Here is a 26,352-nt window from a genome sequence, read left to right on the forward strand (position 1 = left end):
AACGTTCACATGTAAGAGGTTTATCTGTCATTCAGAACAATGGAAACCTTTGATCTCTGGACACCTTGTTAGCTCAAATATAAACACCTGTGTCATGGAACACGATGATGTCATCACTCCAACTGACATGCTCAGAGCAGCAGACTTCAGATAAAGGTTAATGGTCCTGCCCTCAACAGCTCTACGTCAATTATGGGGTGTCATCATATGCCGTTTCCATGCCATAAAAGACGATATCGCTATATATGAACTCCTATGAAAATGTTCAAAAAGTGCTCAAACTTCACGTTTTCTAACAGTCCGGCCGTGAAGACATCTACGGGACAGTTTTGAGATTTCTTCAAATGCCGTTGCCATGGCAACACAATGCTCGCCATGAAACACGGTTTTCTCATAAATTCAGTGTAAATGCTCCAAACGGCCCAAAACTTCACAGCTTTGGTAATGATGCAGCCATCAACACATCTAAGCGTATTATGGGGTGTCATCAAATGCCGTTGCCATGGCGACAGACCACTCGCCATTAAGCACAATGTCGCTGTAAGTCCAATGGACACGGTCCGATCGTCCCCCAAACTTCGCTTGTATATCACCGGTCCAGCCCTCAACAGCTCTACGTCAATTATGGGGTTTCTTCAAATGCCGTTGCGCCATGAAACACGGTTTTCTTGTTTCAGTGAAAATGCTCCAAACGGCCCAAAACTTCACAGGTTTGGTAACGATGCAGCCATCAACGCGTCTAAGCGTATTAAGGGGTGTCATCAAATGCCATTGCAATGGCGACAGATCACTCGACATTACATTTCAGCATAGCAGTTTAGCGTCAGCTTTTCAGCATAAAGCATTCCCACTAGCAATTTATTCAGGAATTGCATTCTCTAGTATATAGTTGGTATCAGAAGAATGTATAATCTATAATAAAATCTCGTTTAAAATTGTGTTACGATGTCTAAAGTTACCGATAAGTCATGTGTTTCCTGCCTGGCCACATTACATTACATTACATTGCATTTAGCTGTCGCTTTTATCCAAAGCGACTTACAATAAGTACATTTGACCAGGAAGATACAAACTTGAAGAAAACAGAATCATATAAGTACATCAGTTTTCATAGAGCCAAACATTTCAAGTGCTACTCAACTGGCTTTAGATAAGCCAGTCCTTTATACTGTAAGTGCTTTGTTAGTAATTCTATCGCTCGAAGTGGAGTCGAAAGAGATGCGTTTTCAGTCTGCGCCGGAAGATGTGTAAGCTTTCTGCTGTCCTGATTTCAATGGGGAGCTCATTCCACAATTTTTGAGCCAGGATAGCAAACCCACGTGTTTTTGCTGATGGGAACTTGGGTCCCCCTCGCAGTGCGGGTGCAGCGAGCTGTTTGGCTGATGCAGAGCAGAGTGCACGTGCTGGGGTGTACGGTTGAACCATGTCCTGGATGTAGGAAGGGCCAGATCCATTCGTCGCATGGTACGCAAGTACCAGTGTCTTGAAGTGGATTCTAGCAGTTACCGGAAGCCAGTGAAGGGAGTGGAGGAGCGGCGTGGTGTGGGAGAATTTTGGAAGGTTGAAGACCAGACGAGCCGCTGCATTCTGGATGAGCTGCAGAGGTCGGATGGCACATGCAGGTAGACCAGCCAGGAGGGAGTTGCAGTAGTCTAGGCGTGAGATGACGAGAGCCTGGACCAGAACCTGCGCTGTTTTCTGGGTCAGCTGGGGACGTATTCTCCTGATGTTGTAAAGAGTGTATCTGCAGCAGCGGGTTGTGGCAGCGATGTTTGCAGTGAAGGACAGTTTGTTATCTAGGATCACACCCAGATTCCTTGCAGTCTGAGTCGGGGAAACAACAGAGGTGCCGATGTTGATTGTTAGGTCAAGAGTGGGAAAATCTTTTCCCGGAAGGAAAAGCAGTTCAGTCTTGTCAAGGTTGAGCTTGAGTTGGTGAGCAGACATCCACAGAGAGATGTCAGCTCGACAAGCAGAGATGCGTGCGACGACCTGGGTTTCTGAGCGGGGAAAGGACAGAATTAATTGGGTGTAGCAGTGGTATGAAAAACCATGCGGGCTAATGACAGATCCGAGCAAGTTTGTTTACAAGGAGAAGAGGAGGGGACCAAGAACAGAGCCCTGAGGGACCCCTATAGTTAATTGACAAGGGTCGGACTCTGACCCTCTCCAAGTTACCCTGTAGGTGCGGTCTTTCAGGTATGAGGTGAGGAAGGAAAGTGCAGTGCCTGAAACTCCAAATTCTTGGAGAGTGCGAAGGAGGATCTGATGATTCACCGTGTCGAATGCAGCAGACAGCTCCAGAAGGATGATGACAGAGGAGAGGGATGCTGCTTTAGCCGTGTGCAGTTCCTCAGTGACAGCAAGGAGGGCAGTTTCTGTTGAGTGACCTGCCTTGAAACCAGACTGGTGCGGATCCAGAAGGTTGTTCTGATGGAGATAACAGGAGAGTTGTTTAAAGACAGCGCGTTCAAGTGTTTTAGACAGGAACGGGAGGAGAGAGACAGGCCTGTAGTTTATAACATCAGACGGGTTGAGAGTGGGTTTCTTTAGGAGAGGGTTTACTCTTGCCTCGTTGAGACTGTTTGGAAAGTGACCAGAAGTTAGAGAAGTGTTGATGAAATGGGTGAGAAACAGTAGAATGTCAGGAGCGATAGTCTGAAGGAGGTTTGAGGGGATAGGGTCCAGAGGACAGGTGGTAGGATGGGCAGAGGTGACGAGAGTAAGAACCTCACTTGGAGAGAGAGGGGAGAAGGAGGTTAGTGTGTGGGTGAAGGGAGGGTCTGGTGACCCAGCGGTGAGTCAACCTTTTTTTCAAAGTGGTTAACAAAGTCGCTTGACAGAAGGGAGGAGGGGGAAGGGGCTTTGGGAGGGTCCAAGAGGGTGGAGAAGATGGAAAATCGTTTTTTGGGATTGGAATAGGAAGATTGGATCTTATCGTGAAAGAAAGTGCTTTTGGCCTGAGAGATCGAAGCAGAGAAAGAGGAGAGGAGAGCCTGATAGGTTAGGAGGTCGTCATGGTGTTTGGATTTCCACCGTTTCCGCTCTGCTGCCCGAAGGATGGTTCTATTAGCACGCAGGGAGCAGGAGGGGACTGACGAGCCTACCGAGGTCTGAGAGGACAGAGAGAGTCCAGAGAGGATGAGAGAGTAGAGAGGAGAGTTTCATGCTGCAGAGTTTGGAGGCAGGAATTGGAACGAGTCAGAGGAAGGGAGGGCTGAGAGCACCGATGAGGCAAAGGTAGAGGGAGAGAGGGAACGAAGGTTGCGGCGGACAGGTGCAGAGTTAGAAGAGATTAGTTTGTTATGTTTGGAAAGGGGTAGAGAGAATCAAATGAAGAAGTGATCGGATGTGTGAAGTGGGTTTACAGAGAGGTTAGAAGTAGTGCAGTTCCTTGAGAATATGAGATCAAGGACATTGCCAGCGTTATGAGTTGGTGGGGATGGAGACAGTGAGAAAGCAAAGGTGGTTAAAAGAGATGTTAGTTCGTCTATCTTCCCTGTCTGGAGGTTGAAGTCTCCGAGAAGTACAGCGGGAGGGCCAGTTTCAGGGATGTGTGAGAGGAGATTATCTAATTCCTCCAAGAAGTCCCCTAAGGCGCCTGGTGGACGGTAGAGAACAACAATGGTTAATAGGATGGGTTACTGTTACGGCATGGAATTCAAAGGTGGAAGGAGTGAAGTTAGGTAGCTTGAAGAGGGAAAAGCTCCAGTTGGGAGAGAGCAAGAGACCAGTGCCACCTCCTCTGCCAGAGGGTCTGGGTGTGTGGGTGAAGGAATATGCTGAGGAGAGAGCAGCTGGGGTGGATGTGTTGGATGGAGTAATCCAGGTCTCAGTGAGAGCAAGGAAATCCAGAGACTGCAGAAATCTTTGCCCGTGTATCATTACCCTTTCTCGTCTGGTCGGTAAGAAAAGAGCCCTGACGGCCCCTACACACGGCGGCGTGCGTTGTCGCTTGCCGGCGGGGGGGGGCTGAAACTTGACCAACAACCAATCACATGAATCTCCCGCCCCAGACACACAAGCACGCGGTTTGATTGGCTAGAGCTTGTACTGGCATATGATTTGATTGAAGCGTAAAAAGTAGAACATTGCTCTACTTTTGCAGCGAACACCGCGAGAAAAGCTACGCTTTGCTCCTAAAATGCAGTTTGGCGAGGCGTGACGTCACCCCTTTCAAAGAAAATGGGCAGAAGCGTTGAAGCGGCAACGCACGCCGTCGTGTGTAGGGTCCGTAAGTGCAGCAGCAGCCAACCAAGTGCTGACTGTTGCTACCTGAAAAGTACTATGCCGCCAAAACATAATTTCAGCCAATCACTGTCGTCAGATCTGATGGTCCAAGGGCTACAATTGCTGCGCCCGGCCCAAGGCAGTCTTTGAGTTGTTGTGACTCGTACCCAAGGAGACAAAACAGGGAGCTGTCATACACTCTGGAAGCAGTTTTTGACATAAAAATTGAATTATGGATCATCAATATTTTTTTCAAAGTGACAGACACATTGGATTAACCTATGGATTAATCTTCAGCCGCGTTTTTCTCGTTTTAATGCCATTGAGCACAACTTTTTATCAGAATAACAGCAAAAGGTTAGCATATCTCCGTGTTTTGCTACCTAAAGCTACATCGTGTGATGTCTGTATTTGCTTCCCCTGTCGCGAGTTCTGATCGCTCAGTGATGATATACTTATATTTCTAGAATCTGTGGAATCTCAGCTTGTTAGCATAAGCTTGTTTGTGCATATCCGACAAGTATATAAATTCATTTATACCTAGAGTGCGTTAGCATTTTTTTTCTCTGGGCTCATTTAGCAAAAGGTTAGCTTCTTGTGAGAAAAATTGTTCATATCATCAGTTACACTGTAGAAACTAGGTCCAGGACAAGGTGTTTGGAAGTTTTGGAAGATTCATAGCTAACCATACTGAATACTATGGAGGTAATGATCAGTTGGCTCATATTTTTAAGCCTCAATTTGTCCCCCCCCCCTCTAACATCACCAGAAGTCATAATTTAAGGGGTCATTTCTCAAAAAACAATTACCGGTGGAGCATCCCCTCGGAACCCCATAGTATTGTTTGGTCACCATTTCCAATGCCCCACCTAAAATATTTTCCAATAGCCGCCACTGTCATGTGTGTATTATGAGACTGTTCTGAGCCTATACTTCTACTGCCTGTCATGAAACTATGCAAACTGTTCACTGTTTTAAAGAATGTGCCAACGTGTCGAGACGCTTTTGATGCTGCACAGAGTAGGCTCCAAGTTTAATCTGTGTGAATTACAGTATAGTGCATGTAGACAGCATGAGGAAAAGTTTGTTTTAAAAGCTCCCCTTTTGCCCGACATAACCGAGGCCCCATCAAAACTGAAGCCAGCGCACAGAGCAGGGGCGGTTCTAGGGGGCCCAGTGCCCCCCTAACACTGACTTTGGCCCCCCTGAAAAAAAAAAAGTTTATGATTAAACGATTTCTTGGCTGTCGGAATAGGCGGAACTAACGATATTTGTCATTCTAGTCGGACCCATTAGAGCAGGGGTCTCCGCATAATTCCACTGGGGATAGGGGGGACATGTCGAAATCCTGTTTCCCCCACTTTACAAATATATTTAACGCAAGCCGTCATCGCCACGGAGGAGCACACAGCCTCTGTGAGCGAGTGAGACAGAGAGAGAGAGAGCGAGAGAGCTAGAGAGAGCACACCTTTATCTATTTAATATAGTTGTACAAAATAAAGTAAGAAATCATTCCAATGTGTACTATAAGACAGTAAAAAAAACTGTTTAAAAGGGGAGTGATTAGTAAAATATGCATAAATAAAAAGAAAGAATGCTAACTTGGTAACGTAAGATAAGAATACACAAGTTGAAATGATTTGTTATTGGTTGTGATCATATTCTAAAGATGTTTGGATCGTTGAAAAGTATACAGCTCCCTTTGTGTTGTTGAGAGCTGTATCCATCAATTTTTGTGCTCAAAGTGCACCAGATTGATGCATTTAACTTCAACATTTAAACATTTCTTCCCGGGGGAGCATTCCCCCGGACCCCCCTAGAGGATGTGAGGTCCCCCCCCCAAAATAAAGCAGGTTAAAATAATGAAATTGCATACATTGTCTTTTAGTAGACACTGAAAACGGGTCCCACAGACCCAAACAGCAAACAAATGTTAAAGGTCAGCATATAATAATGTTAAAATGTGCTAAATATATACACTGCAAAAAACAAAAAAAAGAGGAGTAAAAGTAGCTCACGACTTGTTTTATTTTTTTAAAGTAGCTCTCTTCCTAAAAAAGGTTGCCAACCCCTGCATTAGAGCGTAAAAACTGTAACTATAAGTATCTGAAATAAACATGTGTACTGAAACAAATACCAATAACAGTATTGCATTTTTTTATTGTATGCAATTACTTCATATTGTCTTTGTCTTTTTCGTCCTGCATTTATTGTGCCCCCCTCAGAAAATAACTGGCCCCAGCCTGGCCGCCGCAGTCAAATTGGTCTAGAACCGCCACTGCTGTCCCCTGTCTAACAGACACCTGCACAGCATTTGGAATACGTGCTCTGTGTGTCTTGCTTAGAAGAACAGGGAATCACGGTTGAATCATACGGAGCCCCCTCGGGGACATGGAGAAGAACATTTTTTTATTTGAAATAGAAGGGAAAAAAATGTGCGAGATCTCGCAAAACCCGTTTGCGAGATCTCGCAATACTTTTGCGAGATCCCGCAATACTTTTCATTTAGCTCAATGTACTTCCTGGGGCCTCATGTATAACGCCGTGCGTAGGATTGACGTGGGAAGGTTGCTTACGTAGTAGAAATCCGAAAAATAGGTCCATACATTTTCCGCCACTTTCCGATTCACCAAACATTGCGTACCGGCGAAGAAAGTGCGTATGGCACTTCCTACGCCGGTTTCCCTTTATAAATCACAACCGACTCGAAATGCGGTGCAGCTTTTGCGGGCTTAACTTAACGCCCAAATTTGCCTATAAATAGTCAAAGAAACGCCCTTTCATTCATTCATTTTGACTGACTGCATGGAGAAGATCGCAGGAAATGACGACAGAACAGCTAAAAAAAACATCTCACACCGTGTCAGATTTTGGTTATTTTGGGGAGGTCGAGATAAATCATATTGTTTGGTGGATGCAGTTTGAACCAGAGTAGCAGCATGGAGGTCGGATCGTCACCAAAATAAATACATAAGTGGTCAGAAAAAGGTTAATGACAACAAAAATACACATAGCCTTCCTCAGGCAGTGTGTTTGTACTGGGGACAGGAGACCCCCCCTTGATGAGTAACTGTAAGAAATGATCGGGGAATCCCTCCGGAGTGGAGTCATGACGACTGGATCTGAATTATGTTTTTGTATTTGGTGGTTTGTGTCCCAGCTATCGATCAGCTGTGCGCAAGGAAATACAACTAATGTGTTGTGTTACGAGCGACTTATCAAGTCTTGGCAAACGTTATAAAACACGATTAAACATGTATTAAACATATATAAAACCATGCTCGTATCTACAACCTATAGAAATGCAAAACGGCGTCAGTTTAGACGTAATTCTTTCCTCCTGCTTACCGCATCATTTATGAGAAAACATTTCATAACATTAACACAACATATTCGAGGTGGTTTTAAATAACATATCCGTATTTATTTATTTCTCCCAGTTATGTTTTTGTGTGCACTGAGGAGTCTCAAACGGGCGTTTGTTAAATAATTTTAAGATTGGCTTTAATCAATGTTTGAAAATCAATTCTTCATATATGATAAATGAGAGGTAACATTTTATTTATGGTATTATTTCCACATATTTCTCTCCATTCTTCCTTCTGCCAACGGTGTCGCAGTTTCCCGTCTCTCCCGTTTTTGTGCTTAGTGCGTACGCATGGGCTAGAGTTTGCGTGGAGGACCGCAGGTTTTCCCGTCAAGTTAGTATTTTATAAATCGCAAACATTGCGTAGAAACTGCCGTACGCCATTTTTGGAGCGTATATCCCTTTAACAATGGAGCGGTTCATCGATTTTACTTTGAGCTTGGCATTAGGCTACATATAAAGATATAACATCAGTGCTTGGCAATAGGCACGGGTTTCAGACATATACTGTATCCTCTTAAGGCTTAGTGGTCACATGCGTGGACAGCACTTTTTAGCTCTTATGTCCACAATGGTGTACACTGCTGAATTGGGGTCTTATAGCCACATATGTGGACACTTATACTGCCATCTGGTGGTGTCAGAAGAGTATAACATACAATGGTAAAAATTCAAGATGGCGGCAAATACGAGGGATGATTCAAGTGGCCACTCCAGACACAAACATCGATCAGGTAAGAAGTCCTGCCTTATTTCATGGCTTATTCTTATTTAGATATTTATATAAGCGTTGGATATTTGTCATGACAAGCAAATTTGGAAAAAAAAGTGTAAAAATAAGAACGTAACATGTCGCTAAACATGAAGTACACGTTTGTGTACTTATGGACTGAAGCTCGTCGAAACAGCTAATATACTAGTAAACATGCACACATGTAAAATGAGAAAACAAGTATATCTGGTGCAGCTAAAAGGCTGTACATTGTCTAAATGTAATACATAACAATTCAATCACTAAATACATACATAAATTAGTTGGATTAAAACGTTGTACAGTACCATTGAAATCCATTGTTTTTATTTCCAGAGCGTTTTTCTTTACACCAAGCTATGCAGCTACTTGGCTTGATTGATGAAGACAAGTCAGATTTAGACCTATCTGACAATGATGATCCCATCCTGGATACAAATTACCAACCATCACCACAGGAGGAAAGCAGCAGTGAGGATGAGGGTGACAGTAGTGACAATGAGGACCCCATTCCTGAGCCCACAGAGCACAGCAGAGGACATAAACGTCGCCGTGGTGCAGATAATGGTTAGTCAAGACCCAGTAGATTTGTGTTTATGTTATGTAGTTAGGGCCTCAGCCAGGGCTACGTGAAGGATTGGAGGCAGAATGCTTATTTACATTGACAGGGACAGAGAGTACAGGGACAGGTTCATCCCACACTCCCAGACGTCGATGTCGAACTGTACCGATTGAGACTGATCGTGCAGAAGATGACTCTGAGGAGCCAACACCAGGACCAAGCCAAACCAAAAAAAATAAAAAGGGAGAGTCCAAACAAGGTAATTGTTATTATTTTAGCATGCCTTGAGGGTAAATCTTCAAATTTCATGTAAACGTCCACACAGATTCAAGTTTTTTTGCTTACATAGATAAAATGTAACTTACTGCAATAAATACTATACATACTAAATACTATTTTATTCTGATTCTGGTTGTGCAGGACGTGGAATACGCTGGAAGGCTACTCCATTGACGCCAAACCTTGCGGAGTATCAGCATCAGGACGAAAGCGATCTGGACAGACATGGCTGGACCCCACTAGAGTATTTTGACCAGTACATCGATAGAGATCTGATGACACTGATTTCAGAATGTTCTAATGCCATGTCACTGTCTAGGAGTGGGGACCCACTCAACATGTCAGTCGATGAGGTCTACCACTTTTTTGGTGCCTGTATTTTAATGTCCTGCATCCGATACCCAACCATTAGGATGTATTGGTCCAAAGCCTTTAAAATCACTGCCATCACTGACAGATTCACGCGTGCCAGATTCTTCAAACTGAGGGGAGCAATAAAAGTGGTAATTGATGATGATGTGCCTGAAGATCTGAAGATGTCTGACAAATTCTGGAAGGTGGGGCCTTTTCTGGAGCGGATTCTGCGAGGCTGCAAGTCTCTGAATCGACCTGATTGCACATCTATTGATGAGCAAATGATACCCTTCACGGGAGCCTGTCCGTACAGACAATATCTGCCAATGAAGCCCAACCCAGTTGGCATTAAGAACTTTGTGTGTGCTACAGCAGATGGCATTGTGCTTGACTTTGAGCTCTATCAAGGTACACAATCACTGATCGAGAAGGTCGAAGAACCCGAGGGCCTGGGCTTGGGAAGCTTAGTCATCGAGCGTCTTTGTCAAACCCTGAAACGCGGCACAAAAGTGTATTGTGACCGGTTCTTCACCACCATCAAAGGTGCGCAACAAATGATGGAGAAGGAGCTGTACATAACTGGTACAATAATGAAGAACCGACTCGCTGGAGCGAACGACAAGTTACCCAGTGACAAAGCCATGAAAAGCGCAGGAAGAGGTACCTCATCAGAAGTGTCCGCTGAAGATGGAAAACTGTGTGTAGTGAAGTGGTATGACAACAAGCCAGTATTGCTGATGTCTGTTGTTCATGGTACACAGCCTGAGGACACCTGCCAGCGCTGGGACAAGAGGTTGAAACAATATGTCACTGTTTCGCGACCAAGCATTGTCCGTGAGTACAATACCAAGATGGGTGGAGTTGACTTGATCGATAGAATGATCAGTTACTATCGCATGAGCACCCGTACTAAGAAGTGGACAATGCGGATGGTCATGCACTTCACGGATCTGGCTTTAGCCAACAGCTGGCTACTCTACCGCAAAGACCATGCAATATGTGCTGGACCAAAGACAAAACCCATCCAGTTCCTTGAGTTCCGTATGGAAGTGGCAAAGATCCTCTTGGCCCAGCATCACGGTGCAGATGCTGACCTATCGGAACAATCAGAGGAAGAAGATGCACAACAAGGGGTAAAACGTCATGTGACAGAGGTGCCCCATGTCTCGGTCCGCAGGAGGGCTAATGCCCACCTCCCAGAGATGATGGGCCTGAAGAATGCCATGCGCTGCAGACAACCAGGCTGCACTGGAAGAACCCGAGTGCGCTGTGTGACCTGCAAAGTGTTCTTGTGCATGCAAACCGAACGCAATTGTTACTTAGCCTTTCACACATAGGTGATGGCAGTGTGATGGCAGAGATTCTGTGAAGGTCATCAGGTGACCCCTGGGCCTCCGTAAGCAGGCCGGGTCCTTCTGTCCTCAATGTTCCCACCCTTTCACATATCCTATTTTTTACATTACGAATGCAACATTTCACATGAGCCATACTTTGACTGTCAAAAAGGGGCAACATTTATTTTTATTTTTTTTCACTATGACGTTCCGTCATTTGTTGTACGTACCGTGTACGTAACGTGACAATTTAAAAAATGATTTGAATGTTTTATATTTTGTTACAGGCATACAATGTCATCCTGCAATTACTGTTTGCACTGTTGCAGCTTTTCAAATGATCCATGCATTAGTTTTAACTGTCCAAAGGGGCAAAAGTGCAATGTTTCCATGTTGTTTTTACTCTGATATTCAAAACATGTTCAAAAATATGTGTGTATGTGTTATTAATACATGCAAAAGCAGTCAGGAAAAACACTGCTGTGTTCAAGGTGGAAATAAAGAGTTTTTCATTCTATTACTCAATGGTGACTTAATTGGGTTTTATGGAAATTCGGACCAAGAATCCACATATGTGGACATCATTTTTCTCTAAAAGTACATCATATCAAAAGATGATTCTTAGTTTTTATTCTAATTAGGGTCCAATAAGCCCAAATAGCAAAGAGAAATAAAAAATGCATGTAAAAAAACAGCTTGGGCCTTAGGAGGGTATATATAAAGGCAGTGGCGGCTGGTGGAACATATTTTTGGTGGGGCTATGGAAATGGTGACAAAAACATGTGTGTGTGTGTGTGTGTGTGTGTGTGTGTGTGTGTGTGTGTGTGTGTGTGTGTGTGTGTGTGTGTGTGTGTGTGTGTGTGTGTGTGTGTGTGTGTGTGTGTTTGTGTGTGTCACTCATACTTGCCAACCCTCCCGATTTTCGCGGGAGACTCCCGCATTTCTCCCGATTTCTGACAAAATCAGATTTACTCACGACTGTTTCCACTCGGACTTTAATACAGCTACACCATTGTTTGGTTTCCATGGTAGCGCATCTCTTTAGCAGCGCGCGCAACTCAAAGTCTGAGAGGGTGAGGAAGATGAAAACTGAACAAGAATCGACAACTCGACCCTCTGATCACTCCTTTCCTGTAAAATACAGTTCCAGCCCGCACATATGCTCCATGGTGCCACAGGCATTGCCCTTACAACTACAATAAGCATGCAAATGTTAATCTACAGCTCCGGCGATCCACTAGCACCGGAGTCTACCTGACGCAGCCATTCCCTACTGTAGCGTCACCTTGGATACGAGTCTAAACAACTCACAGACACACAGGCCAGGGCGCTGAAAGGGCGCCCTTTGAGCATCAGATCTGACGACGCTGATTGGCTAAAATTATGTTTCGGCGGCATAGTTTACAGATAGCAACAGTCAGCTTGTTGGCTGCAGCTGCTCTGGCTGAGGGCTCCTTTCTACCGCCCGGACGAGAGAGGGTAATGATACACGCTGCGGCCAGTCAGGAAACATGTGACTTATCAGTAACTTTAGACATCGTAAAACAATTTTAAACGACATTTTATTGTAGATTATACATTTGACTGATACCAACTATATAATATTTACCTTGTTCTTTAAAAACAAAAATAAAAAAAATATATATATATTTTTTGGAAATATATTTTTTAATTTATTTTTAATTTTTAATGACAATCAAACATGTGGGAAGAGGGGGGGGGCGGCGTCCCTAGCACCCCTATGGGCCGGCCGCCACTGTATAAAGGGTTTCACATTAGTGAAGACACCTCAAGAGAACACTCAGAGCGAGGGGACATGCACGTCCCTCTGAGAGGCGTTATTGACAGATTCGTATTTCTCGGATCAATAATTCATGAACATAATGTTGTAAAAATACAAACAACATGACTTTACAATCATAGCAAGATAAGACAACGAGCTACAGAGTTGTTTTTATCAGAACAGTACGATACGCGCCGTCATCCGAGCTAAACATCAAGAATTGGTCATAATCTGCAGCTTGAGGAGGGAGAGGAGTGCTTAGGGACCGTCTACAAACTGCAACGGGGTTTTGCGAGATATCGCAAAACATTTTTTTTTTTCTTTTGTTCAAATAAATTGTTTTTTCTTCTCCATGTACCCTAGGGGGCTCCGTAGAATCATGACCTACATCAAAAACTATTTTAGCTTACTTTACTATTTTTTGCGTGAATTGCGTCTATATATATTGATCTTTCTAATTTGAATTCACTTTATTTATTAACTGAGGCTTTGGTTTGGAAGGAAACGTTCTCCCGCCGTATATTTCAAACGTAATACATGGCTACAACACGTCGTGACAATACATCCATCGTTTTAGCCAATGGTGTAGCCTATGCTGGACACGTGCCGAAAGGGAAGAAACCATTCGTGCAAAATGGACGGAGGGGGGGGGAGTCATGGCTCCAAGTGGAAAACATCAAGGATTCATAAAGAGTATAATACATAGTGCGCACTATAAACACACAAACCTAAAGGGACTTTTGGGGCTCAATAAAACAACTCTGAAATTGTAGCGTGTGGCCTAAATGCCAACGTATTCGATATTTCAGGTCTTATTTTGAAGGTCTTGATCGGAAGGTCTGTTTTTTTCCTCTCATTCTCCGTCACTTCCTCTCTTCTTCCTTTAACCTCCACAGCTGAGCAACTCTCTAATGTTTCCTCAAAGTGAGGGACAGCATGGCTAGTGCGGCTGTTGACAATATGTCGACTCTTTTATACTTAATGTTTGAATCGTAAAGGCTTCGCATGGATACTGTTGGTGGGGATAACTGGCGGAGACGCACGAGGAGCGCGCGAGCCTGCTCCAAGCCAACCAGAGCGCGAGCTGATGAGTCCAATGTGCTGCGGTGTCTGAGTGTGGGGAACACGGAAGAAGGCCATGACATGGAGGAGGATATCGGCCTCAAGCAGGACAACCTGGAGGGACGAGTCATGTCGCCCCGCTACAGCCTGCTGCGGGAGGTGGGCAGGGGCACCTACGGCGTGGTGTTTGAAGCGGTGGCCCGGAGGTCCGGGGCCAAAGTGGCCGTAAAGAAGCTGAGATGCGACGCGCCGGAAAACGTGGAGCTCGCCTTGCAGGAGTTCTGGGCCCTGGCAAGCCTGGAGAAACGGCATGAAAACGTGGTGCAGCTGGAAGAGTGTGTGCTGCAGAGGAACGGCATGGCCCAGAAGATGAGTCACGGGAACAAACGATCCAAACAGTACCTGCGTCTGGTGGAGACTTCTCTGAAAGGTGAGGCTTCTTACCATTACCATTATCATTACTGTGAGCTGTGGGAAGAATGTGCTGCCTTCAGTTTAGAATTGAAGTTAATGACGTTACCTTAATACTCCCAAAACTAACCTAAGTTGTAATGGTATAAGGGTTGCATTTAAAATCGCAAGTTGTGTGTATTGCAGTTCTGAATCTTACCCTGCAGGAGATTGTTGTTGTCGCCATGACATAGCCGTTGGGGGTTGGGTAGTTTTGAGAGAGCTCTCACTAAAATGGAGTCTGCTGTGTTGGCTGTTCAGAGGTGTTTTACACTTTCCTCCTATAGTTTTCATTTTGTATTCTCATGTGCTGTGTGCTGGTTCCCTTCTGTGTCTATTGCAAGTTGTGTGGCCTCTGTGATACATGTGTTTGCAGCTGTGTGAAGATATACTTCCTTTAAATTATGTGATCTATTCACATCAAATGACCAAATACCAGTATTGTTTTAGCATAAGTATACAGTCCATGAATATTGGGCCCACATCAGTAATATTACAGTGGCTCAACAGTTTTAGTTTTGAACTCTTGCTGGCACATTTGCTGCACATCAAAATACACCAAAGCATGTTGGAGATGTAGAGATACCAATAAATATAACTACACATGAATAACCTCTTCAAGAAACACCCTGTAGTAGAATACAGTGAATGAAAACATTACGTTCAGAAAGTTCGGGTGCACAATACCCATTCACTCTTTCAAATGATGCAAATACAGGTGCATGTAAAACACACATATATCTAATACATCTATAGCTGATGGCCAAATGTATTTTCTAAATGTAAATCATTTATCTGTATTTTCATTTATTCTCTTTTGTACTTGGCACACGTCGCTATTTGGAGTAGTGTGCATCAATGTGAAACGATGAAATGACTGAGTCGCATGTGTTGCAGGTGAGAGAGTGCTCGGTCCTCCAGAGGAGCCGTGCTACCTCTGGTTCGTCATGGAGTTCTGTGAAGGCGGCGACCTCAACCAGTTCATCCTGTCCCGGAGGCCCAACCCGCAAACCAACAACAGCTTTATGCTCCAACTGACCAGCGCCGTTGCTTTCTTGCATGAAAACAACATTGTCCACAGAGACCTCAAACCTGACAACATCCTCATCTCAGAGAGATCAGGGACTCCAGTTCTCAAGGTGGCCGACTTTGGCCTGAGTAAAGTCTGCGCTGGTATAGGAAACGCAAACGTTGGCAAAGAAGGCGAAGACAAGAACAAAAACATTAACGTGAACAAGTTCTGGTTGTCCTCTGCGTGCGGCTCAGACTTCTTCATGGCTCCAGAGGTGTGGGAGGGCCACTACACGGCCAAGGCTGACATATTTGCCCTAGGCATCATCATCTGGGCCATGTTGGAAAGAATTACTTTCATTGATGCTGAGTCTAAGCGGGAGCTGCTGGGTACCTATGTGAGGCAGGGAGTGGACATTGTGCCGGTGGGTGAGGCACTGCTAGAGAATCCAAAGATGGTACTGAACATCCCACAGAAACGCAGGTCATGCATGTCTGACGGAGTGAGGAAGCTGCTGCTGGAAATGCTCGCCGTCAACCCTCAGGACCGGCCCGATGCGGTCCAGCTGCAGACCCGAATGGACCAGGTCACCTAGGTGTGCTGCGTGACCTTCAACCTGATAGATTTACAGGTACTTATGCCTCTTCGTATGATTACGTTATGAATTATTTTAGCTTTTTGCCTTTTTATTGTGCTGTGTGTTTTGCTATCTGCCTTGATGATGATGAATAACTGCCCCTCCATTTACATTTTGAAATAAGGTTAGTATATACTTCTGTGACTAAAGATCTGAAATACTGTCCCACATATAATATAACTCTTTATGTTCTCATCTAATAGCAAACATAGATCGAAACATTTTTGATCAATTTGAAACTCCTATAATCCTATGTAGAGTGCATTAAAGCCATTCTTCCCCCAGGGTAACTTAGACCCCATTTACATACGAAACGCAAACGAACCAAATACGATATCAAAAAAGTCTTGCGTTCACACGAGACCGCTCAAAAGCGCTGGAGATGCTGTAGTGCATATGCCGGGCCTGTAAGTGGCGCTGTACTTCCCCACGAGACTGCTTGAAAGCGCTGTAGACGCTGTAGTACATATGCTGGGCCTGTGAGTGGCGCTGTACTTCCGCACGAGACTGCTTGAAAGCGCTGGAGACGCTGTAGTACATATGCCAGGCCTGTAAGTGGCGCTGTACTTCCGCACGAGACTGCTTGAAAGCGCTGGAGACGCTGTCGTACATATGACAGGCCTGTAAGTGACGCCACAAAATACACCAAAAGCAGCAAAGAAGACCCTTCTGTTTATGCCCGCGTTGGATTTAGCAACATGTAGTTCATGTAATTCTCCATGTCCACTTGTCGCGTTTCCATTACGGCCTCGTGTGAACGAACGGGCTATACGAAAGAGAAAAGTAGCGGATTCAGCTGTTTGCGTTCTCGTGTAAACAGCACCTTATTATTTCCCTGATAATGCTACAATGTAAACAACAAATCTGTTTTGAATTTGTCAGGAGGAAAGCTTTGTTATATTAGCGTGTGTTCAAGTCATGGATGTATAATAAGTACTGGATACAGCGTGGGAGGCGGGACCTCATTCATTCCTATGAGAGTTGCTCAATGGCGCATGATGACAAAATGGCCCAACTTTTGAGAGAGCGAAACGTCACAGATTACCCGGCATTCCTGAGAAGTACCCGTATGTGCACTCATAGAGCATGCGCAACTTTAACCACGCCGCCCAAAAGGCTCGTTCACATTAAGCACGTGAATTTGCGTACACGTAACAGCACCGCGCGTTCATGAAAGCCTGATACTGGATTTATATTAACGAGGCGGCAGTTAGCAGCTAGCGGCTAGCTAGTAAATTATGCTAAGTTACACATCAATCGTTATGTACTTTTATATTACGCTGACATCAGGATCTAGTGATATCCAAGCAACAGAGTTTCATTTAGCATGATACTTGTGTGGGTTGTACATGAAACCACTTGGTAATATATAAAAATGTATATGTTGAAGCCTGATGCTATGCTAAATGCTAATTTCTACCTGTAATGCTTATGTATTTTTAATTACATTTTCGTAAAGCTTTCACTTTTTCAGCGGAATAAATATTATAACTGGTTTTGTTCAGCATTGCCAGCTTCACTGTTGAGCTTGATGTTGTGCCCAGCATTCTCCTGTCCTGTGCTCTGAAATCAAAATGTGGATAAGAATAAAACAACACTAAAATAGACACTACAATACAACTTGTAAAACTTTTGAAAAAACACAAGGTTGTTCATTTGTGTGTATACATATACAACACAGGCAATATACATATATATACAATTTATAATTAATACAACTGTTAATTTGATTAGAGCTTTGACACATATCTTTATTGATATATGTATAAATATGACGACTTAATATATAGTCGGCCTAATAGCAAACAGCTACGTTCAACTCTTTTAATGGTATATTGCAAGTGCAATAAGAAGCTACAGGAACGTTAATCTACGTCGGTAATATTAACTTTATTTAATACAACATTTACGGCAGTGCATGACATTAAGGATTTTGGGAGATGGCCCTATGGGCCATCTAAGCTAATTTACAGATGGCCCTGAGCCCAATAGAGATGGCCCTGAAAAAACGGCGCGGACGAAATGACGCACGAAAGGTTTGGGGGACCTGCAGGTCTTAGATGCTGTCTGGTGCATTCTCTAGACTGAATTATAAGATGAACCACCATATTATATTGTACAATTTCAATTTTATTCTTCATTTCACTTCTTCTTGTTTGTGTTTGCTGATTCAACGACTAATGGTCTTTCAAGAAAGTGTCAATGTCTGACTCGTGTATGTCTGACTCATCCGAGTCGTCAAGAGCTTCAGCCAAGCGCTTATCGCCAGCAGCCACATTCTCTGCCTCAAGCCCGAGCTCGTCAAATATGGCCTCCTGGCGCACATTTTCCTCCTGCTCGGCTTCCTGATCCATAAGAACCAGGTCTTCATAGAGGTCGTCCCGTATCTCCTGCTCCTGCTCCTTCTGCCACGGGTTGAAGCCAGGGCGACGAGCCCTATTTCCTGAGGTCCACCACTTCTCCACGGCTCCGGCAGCATCAAAGTTGTCCATTGAGGGGCCCTCAATGGAGGAAAAAATCAGGCGGCTGAGATGCTCAGTACCCAGACAGGAACGCCAGTCGTTCTTCACCCTCTTCATGCAGCTGAACCCCCGCTCACACACTGCAGTGTTGACTGCCAGAACAAGGTATACTTCAAACAGTATTGACAGCCCCTTATACTGTTTGCATCTCTCAGTGTCACACAGGATGCCAGAGAAGATCTGTGGCATTCGAAGTGTGCGGGCTGCTGCATAACTCTTGTAGAGGGTGAACTCAGACTTCAGCATTTTAGTTGTAACACTGTGCTCGTCCATCAGGGGCTGATAATGCTCACAGATATCAGCAAAGTCTTGTTTGCCATAGGCAGCCAGCTCCTGTCTGTCAGAGGGCCACTGACTGGGTTTGAAGATGGCAAATTTTGAAGGGACACTCCCTTTCTGGAGATCTTGGAATCTTTTCTCCAGGTGCTTGATGAGCACATCTGCAAACACATAAAAAATGTCAAATTATAATCCCTGTCTCTGGACCACCATAAAAACATTATCTATTAAACATGTTATGCCCATATTTACTTATGAAGAAAATATTTACTTTTGAAGAAAAAATATTGAATATTTACTTTGAAGAAAATATTATTGGGCACATACCTATGACTTTCTTCCGGAGAAAGAGAATCTGCCCTTCGTTGACATACTTGAGTTTAGTCCCTCGGAAGAGGCCGGTTTCTGAGACTGCATCAATGACCTCCTGCATCCCCTCAGTTGGTTCGAACTGCAGGTCCACTAACTTCAGTGAGCATGTCTCCAGGGCTTCCACAGCATCACATACAGTCAGGCTGTCCTTCTGGAAGTTCAGTGACAACTCAGAGAGGGCTTCAAAAGTGTCACGCATGAAATAACTGAAAAGAACATTGTCATAGTCCATGAGGAAGGTGAGGATCCTGTACGCCCTTCCTCGCACCTTTGGGCTTGGCTTTGGTCTTCTATCAGTGCTTAGGAGATCCTGGAAGTAGGTCACGAATACCGCGTAGCTTTCGCACACAATCTGCAATAAAGATAGCAATTTTATATTTTCTATGCTGATGAGATGTAATTATCTATTAAATATTTGTTTAGACCTACCTTGTTGGCTTTGTGTATGTATGGGAGAAATCTCACCCCAGCAAGGTTGGTTGGCTTCAGCACTTTCTCCTCCAAGGCATCCGCTACCAAACGCAGCTCATGTAAGGCTTTTGGGCTGAACTTATAGTGCTTGTAAAGCCACTTAAGGTTCTGATGAAGTGCCTTGAGCTTGTCAAGCTCCTTGAGGCTGTCAACGAGCCCCCTCTCAGCACGGTGGGCCACACAGTGAAGAGCGATGAGATATGCGATATCTCGTTTGAGGAGGGCCTGGACACCATTGTCTTTCCCGAAGTTAACAGCAGCCCCATCTGCCCCGAACCCCACCAACCTCTTCTTCCAGTCGTCCACTCCAAATGCTGTTTTTAAAATAGTTTTCAAATAGCACATTATTAAATGTCTTCAGCAAACCATTTTTTTTTCTAAATAGATTATCACATGTCATCAGCAAAGAATGTCTTACCTCCCATAATGAGTGCATATAGGCCTTTAGCATTGGCTCGCTTGACGTGTTCAATGCTAAAAAACACATTCTTTGGCCTCTTGGTGGAGTCTAGGTACCGTACGTACACGATTTCTTGTTCCAGGATCGCCTTGTCCGTTGCCCCATCTATCATGACTGAGAAGAATCGGGCACTCTTCACCTCAGCCAGAATAGGGTCATAAATGAACTGGTAGATGTCCACAAAAAATCTAAAAGTAAAAATATCAATTAATTTAATACATTTGCATGTGGCAGTTGTAACATTTTAAGGTGAAATAAATGCAAGAAGTACCGGTACCACTAATTCAAAAAATTACTTGTGAAGAAAAGATATTTACTTTTGAAGAAAATATTTACCGTGCGCAGGCTTTGTCGTGGCGGTAACACAGGGGCATCTTGGCACCGGTCCTCCTGTTCAGGTCCACCAAGGCAGGAAAATCTGCAAAGGGCCTCTCACTCTTGACCACAAAGTAGGCCACATGGAAAAGGTTGCTCATGCCAGCACGAAGTTCATCCTGCATCTTAGAGAAACCACGCAGTATAGGGGCCACCACAGAATTCTCACCATCAATCTTTGCTTGGGCAGCTGCAGCACACATCTCATGCTTCTTGCTTGGATCATAACAATCCAGTAATGTTTTGCGGAACGTACTGTTGCCCTTGTACAGACTGCATGTCCTGAAATTAGGGAAAAATAAAAATAAGCAATTTGGGGTTTGGGGCAGCATTTTTTCTAATTCGAGGCATGGACAAAGATTGGCCAGAACTCCCCCTGTACATAGTGTAATTTGAGGCCAGAATATAGAAAAAAAATTGAAAATCAAAAGTACATATACAAAATTGCATAATTATATAATAATAAGTTCATACATACTTATCACTGATGGAAGGGAAATGTCTGCAAGGCTCACAGAACATTTCATTCTTCTCTTTGTCAAATCTCAGCCATGGAAACTGGTCCAGCCAAGCTGGGATGAATGCCCTTGCCCTCTCCTTCCCCTCATAGTCTCTGGCCTTCTGGATTCTCTCTTCTTCTGACTGGGATTCTCTTTTTGATTCTCTTTTTTGGGGGGGGGGGGCTGCAGCTCAGTCTTTCTCTTCTTCTTTCCAGGTTGTTCACCTTGCTTTGGTGGACTAAGAAACATTGTAATACACTCTGACTTTAAATGATTTGATCATTATGTATTCAGCATCAGAATCCGTAACAAAACGGAAATTTCCGCGAAAATGTGGTTGCATTCGATTCATTGTCCGGGTAGTATTCAGTTGCGCCACTTATGTGACAGACAAGAATAGTCAATTCTAATGTCTAACACATAATGTGGAGAAAGGGATGTCCTGTATGGGTGGATTGTGCGTTGATCTGTTGGTAATGCCTCGGGGTTCCGGTGGGCATGTAAACAAATGCATAATGCTGCGCAGTACGTAATACTTTGCGGCCTCACCCGGTTGCATAGCGACACTTATTGTTTAGGTGTCTTTTAATAAGCAGGCAGTCATATCATTAGCTAGTACTAGCTGGATCTGATCGATATGGACATAAATGCGAGTGAAGTCTAATCTGACGGGAGAGAGAGATCAGCTGCTGCTGACGAGTCGACACGCAGCACTGCATGATCACATGCAGCGGTGAGCGGAACAAAACACACACTTCAGGTTAGAATATCACACGTAGATATTTTAATTACCTCTCAAACTACCTAAAATAGTTATAGATATGTTTAGTTTTACTGTCGGGTCACTCATTACTGGATCCGCGAGCTGCATGATACTAGAATAATAGATTGCCCGATCGGGCAACCAGCAGGTGAGGCTTCATGGCCCGAGCTAAATGCTAGATGGCCCGGGGCCATCGGGCAAACCCTTAATGTCGAGCCCTGTACGGTACAAGGTTTACATCATACAGCCCATGTAGTATAATATTTTACAAATGATGAATTACAGCAAACATGTGCAATATATCCATTATTACAGCTACGGCGCACTTCCTGGGGGCTTGGTTCAAGTGCCATTCAATAAAAATGCCTTTTAGCCCCGAGTCAATTATAGCAATATCCTCATGCCAAGTGCAATCTCATAAAAACATTATTTTTAGTGTTTTTTACCGTGGTATCCAACACAAGTAGATGTGTCTAGCATATACAGTAGAGACTCAACCATTAGCCTGATGTTCCCACCAACGTCTTTACTCAACTACTTTGTTTGAGCATGCTTTTGGTGTTGGCTGAAGTTCCGTTTCATGAAGTTCCTGCTGTGGATTCAAGATGTCAGGGACTAATGTAAACTTAATATTGACTTATTATTAGGTAGCATTTGTCAGGAGCCTAATACTCAATCTATGTCAGATTATTTTTGTCCTCAGGTCTGTTTTGATGGCTGGCAGTCAGTTTCAGCTTGAGGTGTTGATGAAGTGAATGTTAAAAGTGAGGGTGGGGTTCGTTTAGTGTCTTGCCCTTAACACGTTTTGTAACTTTAGTGACCGCCCTCAGTTTATGTGCTCTTGTACTGTCTTATACAACCAAAGCCTCAGCCGCCCCCTGGCCTGGAGGCCACACATCCTTCAGCACACAGATGCCTGTGTTTTTAAGAGGTTGAGTAACATGCCCTGGCTGCCCCTGGTGTGTTCTACATGGAGAGTTAACGTTAGTATATGACGGTTAGCTGTTAGTTGTCCATCAACTGAGCTACCAGAATGTCTTTCTTATGTAGAAGACATGATATCATACCTTTTGTCTTTGTTTGTTCTTACGTCATGTGCCTTGCCCTGTGGGGGATGGGTAGTGCAGATTATGTGAGCATGGGGGCGGTAGGAGCTGCAAACATCCAGCTGACCTGCCTCTGCTCACTCTCTCTTTCACCAGCTGAAATGACATTTTGCCACCAGTAAATGTCTGCAGTTTGTGGCCTTTATTCTTTTAGTTGCATGACATAAGGTTTATATTTGTTTGTTAGAGTAAAAAAACTTAAGATTGTACCTACAGGCTGGTGTTGTGTCTCAGAATCAGAATACCTTTATTTGTCCCACAGAGGGGGAGTGTACGTTGTATCTGCCCTCTTAAACAAGTGATATTGTATATGTGATTGTAATTACTCCCAAAAATAGGGGAAAACTAAGTAGATTTGATTGGCAATCTCAAAGATCAAACGTGCTCTGACATATTAACCCTCTGTGTAGGGATGGGTACCGAGCACCGGTATTAAACGGGCCCCGGGGCTGAATTATTGAAGACCGTGGTACTAGGGCTGTGCGATTATGGCAAAAATCATAATCACGATTATTTGGGTCAATAATTGATATCACAATTATTTTTGACGATTATTCATTGACCATTTATTGAACTTTGAAACAAATAATATTTTACCAATAAACAAGATCAACGAATATGTTGGAGCGCACTTCCAAAACCATACTAAACATATATTAATATGATAATAAAAATAAATTTGACCAAAATAAATTAAATCAAATATGTTAAAACTCCTTAACATAGCCAACATTTTGGTAAAACATATTCAACATATTCCACTCAGTTAAACGTTGAAGGCTGGCCAACCGTCATTGTCCAGAAGTAACAGGAAATAAATGTTGAACTACAATTTAAGACCAAATAAAAATGTTTTGGCCACCATGGCAAATTACATTGCATTTAGCTGACGCTTTTATCCAAAGCGACTTACAATAAGTGCATTCGACCAGGAAGATACAACCTTGAAGAAAACAGAATCATATAAGTACATCAGGTTTCATAGAGCCAAACATTTCAAGTGCTACTCAACTGGCTTTAGAAAAGCCAGCCCTTTATTAGTATATAAGTGCTTTGTTAGTAATTCAATCGCTCAAAGTGGAGTCTAAAGAGATGAGTTTTCAGTTTGCGCCGGAAGATGTGTAAGCTTTCTGCTGTCCTGATTTCAATGGGGAGCTCATTCCACCATTTTGGAGCCAGGATAGCAAACCCACGTGTTTTTGCTGATGGGAACTTGGGTCCCCTTTGCAGTGCGGGTGCAGCGAGCTGTTTGGCCGATGCAGAGCGGAGTGCACGTGCTGGGGTGTACGGTTTAACCATGTCCTGGATGTAGGAAGGGCCAGATCCATTCGCAGCATGGTACGCAAGTACCAGTGTCTTGAAGTGGATTCTAGCAGTTACTGGAAGCCAGTGAAGGGAGCGGAGGAGTGGTGTGATGTGGGAGAATTTAGGAAGGTTGAAGACCAGACGAGCCGCTGCATTCTGGATGAGCTGCAGAGGTCGGATGGCACATGCAGGTAGACCAGCCAGGAGGGAGTTGCAGTAGTCTAGGCGTGAGATGACGAGAGCCTGGACCAGAACCTGCGCTGATGTCTGGGTCAGCTGGGGACTTATCCTCCTGACGTTGTAAAGCGTGTATCTGCAGCAGCGGGTTGTTGCAGCAATGTTTGCAGTGAGGGACAGTTTGTCATCTAGGACCACACCCAGATTCCTTGCAGTCTGAGTCGGGGAAACAACAGAGGTGCCGATGTTGATTGTTAGGTCAAGAGTGGGACAATCTTTTCCCGGAAGGAAAAGCAGTTCAGTCTTGTCAAGGTTGAGCTTGAGGTGATGAGCAGACATCCACCGAGAGATGTCTGCTAGGCAAGCAGAGATGCGTGCGACGACCTGGGTCTCTGAGCGGGGAAAGGACAGAATTAGTTGGGTGTCGTCAGCGTAGCAGTGGTATGAAAAACCATGCGGGCTAATGACAGACCCGAGCGAGTTTGTGTACAAGGAGAAGAGAAGGGGACCAAGAACAGAGCCCTGAGGGACCCCTGTAGTTCATTGACAAGGGTCGGACTCGGACCCTCTCCAAGTAACTGTAGGTGCGGTATTTGAGGTATGAGGTGAGGAGGGAAAGTGCAGTGCCTGAAACTCCAAGTTCTTGGAGAGTGCGAAGGAGGATCTGATGGTTCACCATGTCGAATGCAGCAGACAGGTCCAGAAGGATGATGACAGAGGAGAGGGAGGCTGCTTTAGCAGTGTGCAATTCGTCAGAGACAGCAAGGAGAGCAGTTTCTGTTGAGTGACCTGCCTTGAAACCAGACTGGTGTGGATCCAGAAGGTTGTTCTGATGGAGATAACAGGAGAGTTGTTTAAAGACAGCGCGTTCAAGTGTTTTAGACAGGAACGGGAGGAGAGAGGCAGGCCTGTAGTTTATAACATCAGACGGGTTGAGAGTGGGTTTCTTTAGGAGAGGGTTTACTCTTGCCTCCTTGAGACTGTTTGGAAAATGACCAGAAGTTAGAGAAGTGTTGATGAAATGGGTGAGAAACGGTAGAATATCAGGAGCGATAGTCTGAAGGAGAGGTTTGAGGGGATAGGGTCCAGAGGACAGGTGGTAGGACGGGCAGAGGTAATGAGGGTAAGAACTAGGCTTGGGCGGTATGACGGTATTACGGTATACCAGGGTATTTCGAAATACCGTCGGTATGATTTTCAATACCGTGACGTCACAGACTGTGCGCCAAATCACAGATGCGTTTCATTCTATTACACTGACACGGAGTCTTGATAAGGACGACATTGGTTGTAATGCACAGCATGCGCCAGCAGAGGGCAGGGGAGGGCAGTCCGTCTTTACCGCTCTCAGAGCTCAGCACAGAGCTGAGCTGAGCAAGATGGCGGCAGCATTTGCCGGCCCCGAACTCGGACAACTAGTAAAAAAGAAAAATGCCTCTGCGCCTGTTTGGGACTATTTGGGGTTTACTCGTTGCCAGTGACTTCATCCAGCAAAACGAGAGACAGAGGCACTTCTTTAGGAATGTTTAAGACGGGTTGAGTGAGTGTTGACATTTTTTAATCCTATGCAACTGGTTGATGGTTTTGTAGTGGAGGTCGGACGGTTTTTAAAAACAAAACCATTAATGTGCTAAACATTCACGCGAGTAATCCAATGAATCAAATGGAAATAAGGTTTTTAACACGTGCACGGAATAATATTGCCAAACTAGTTAGTGAATATAGCAAACTTTATTCAATAAGTCAAGTATTTACTCCCGGAAAATGTTTATGTATGATGATATATTGTTAACTTAGCTCCCAATGGAAACAACGTCGGACATCTACAAACGCGTCCTGTATCCGATCTCAAAATGTGCCATTTGCACAATGTGTCATGTATGCAGCCCTTGTTTTGCACTTGCGCGCATGTCGCGGCACTTTGCAAGCGTCTACCGGCTCGGGCTGCATTTTACACCGAACATATAATATACCGTTCGAAACATCTATTTGCCGCCGAACGCCACCTCGCTCAAGTCGACCCAAGTCATACCGTCATATACCGTATACCACGGTATGATGTCAGCAAGTTATGACGGTATGAAAAAAATGATACCGCCCAAGCTTAGTAAGAACCTCACTTGGAGAGAGAGGGGAGAAGGAGGTCAGTGTGTGGGTGAAAGGTGGGTCTGGTGACCCAGCGATGAGTAAAGGTGAGTCAG

The 26,352-nt window shown here is 44.3% G+C and overlaps 4 protein-coding genes and 1 long non-coding RNA gene across 5 annotated transcripts in view; 3 read left to right on the top strand and 2 right to left on the bottom strand.

Moving 5' to 3' along the window:
- Positions 1-26,352, bottom strand: part of LOC307039104 — a 514,347-nt gene that overhangs the window by 286,766 nt on the left and 201,229 nt on the right. The window lies entirely within an intron of this gene.
- LOC307038731 (E3 SUMO-protein ligase ZBED1-like) overlaps positions 1-26,352 on the top strand; it is a 236,827-nt gene that overhangs the window by 69,227 nt on the left and 141,248 nt on the right. The window lies entirely within an intron of this gene.
- LOC307041838 (piggyBac transposable element-derived protein 3-like) lies at positions 8,124-11,397 on the top strand. The gene is made up of 4 exons (XM_079685381.1): positions 8,124-8,331; positions 8,685-8,915; positions 9,017-9,169; positions 9,331-11,397. Exons 1-4 carry the CDS (start codon positions 8,274-8,276, stop codon positions 10,878-10,880), a joined length of 1,992 nt encoding a protein of 663 aa, XP_079541507.1. The 5' UTR covers positions 8,124-8,273; the 3' UTR covers positions 10,881-11,397.
- Positions 13,509-26,352, top strand: part of LOC307039715 (serine/threonine-protein kinase 35-like) — a 31,914-nt gene continuing 19,070 nt past the window's right edge. Inside the window, exons 1-2 of the mRNA XM_079682053.1 lie at positions 13,509-14,152; positions 15,070-15,815. Coding sequence (XP_079538179.1) covers positions 13,666-14,152; positions 15,070-15,779 — 1,197 coding nt within the window. The 5' untranslated portion in view covers positions 13,509-13,665 and the 3' untranslated portion in view covers positions 15,780-15,815. The remainder of the gene's footprint in view (positions 14,153-15,069; positions 15,816-26,352) is intronic.
- On the bottom strand, positions 17,588-20,503 carry LOC307041175 (zinc finger protein 862-like; the record flags this gene model as incomplete). Its single annotated transcript, XM_079684497.1, has 5 exons — positions 17,588-18,783; positions 18,950-19,346; positions 19,424-19,779; positions 19,884-20,113; positions 20,262-20,503. 5 exons carry the CDS (start codon positions 20,501-20,503, stop codon positions 17,999-18,001), a joined length of 2,010 nt encoding a protein of 669 aa, XP_079540623.1. The 3' UTR covers positions 17,588-17,998.

The sequence above is a fragment of the Notothenia rossii genome, assembly GCF_949606895.1.
Source record: "Notothenia rossii genome assembly, chromosome: 5".
Classification (NCBI taxonomy): domain Eukaryota; kingdom Metazoa; phylum Chordata; class Actinopteri; order Perciformes; family Nototheniidae; genus Notothenia; species Notothenia rossii.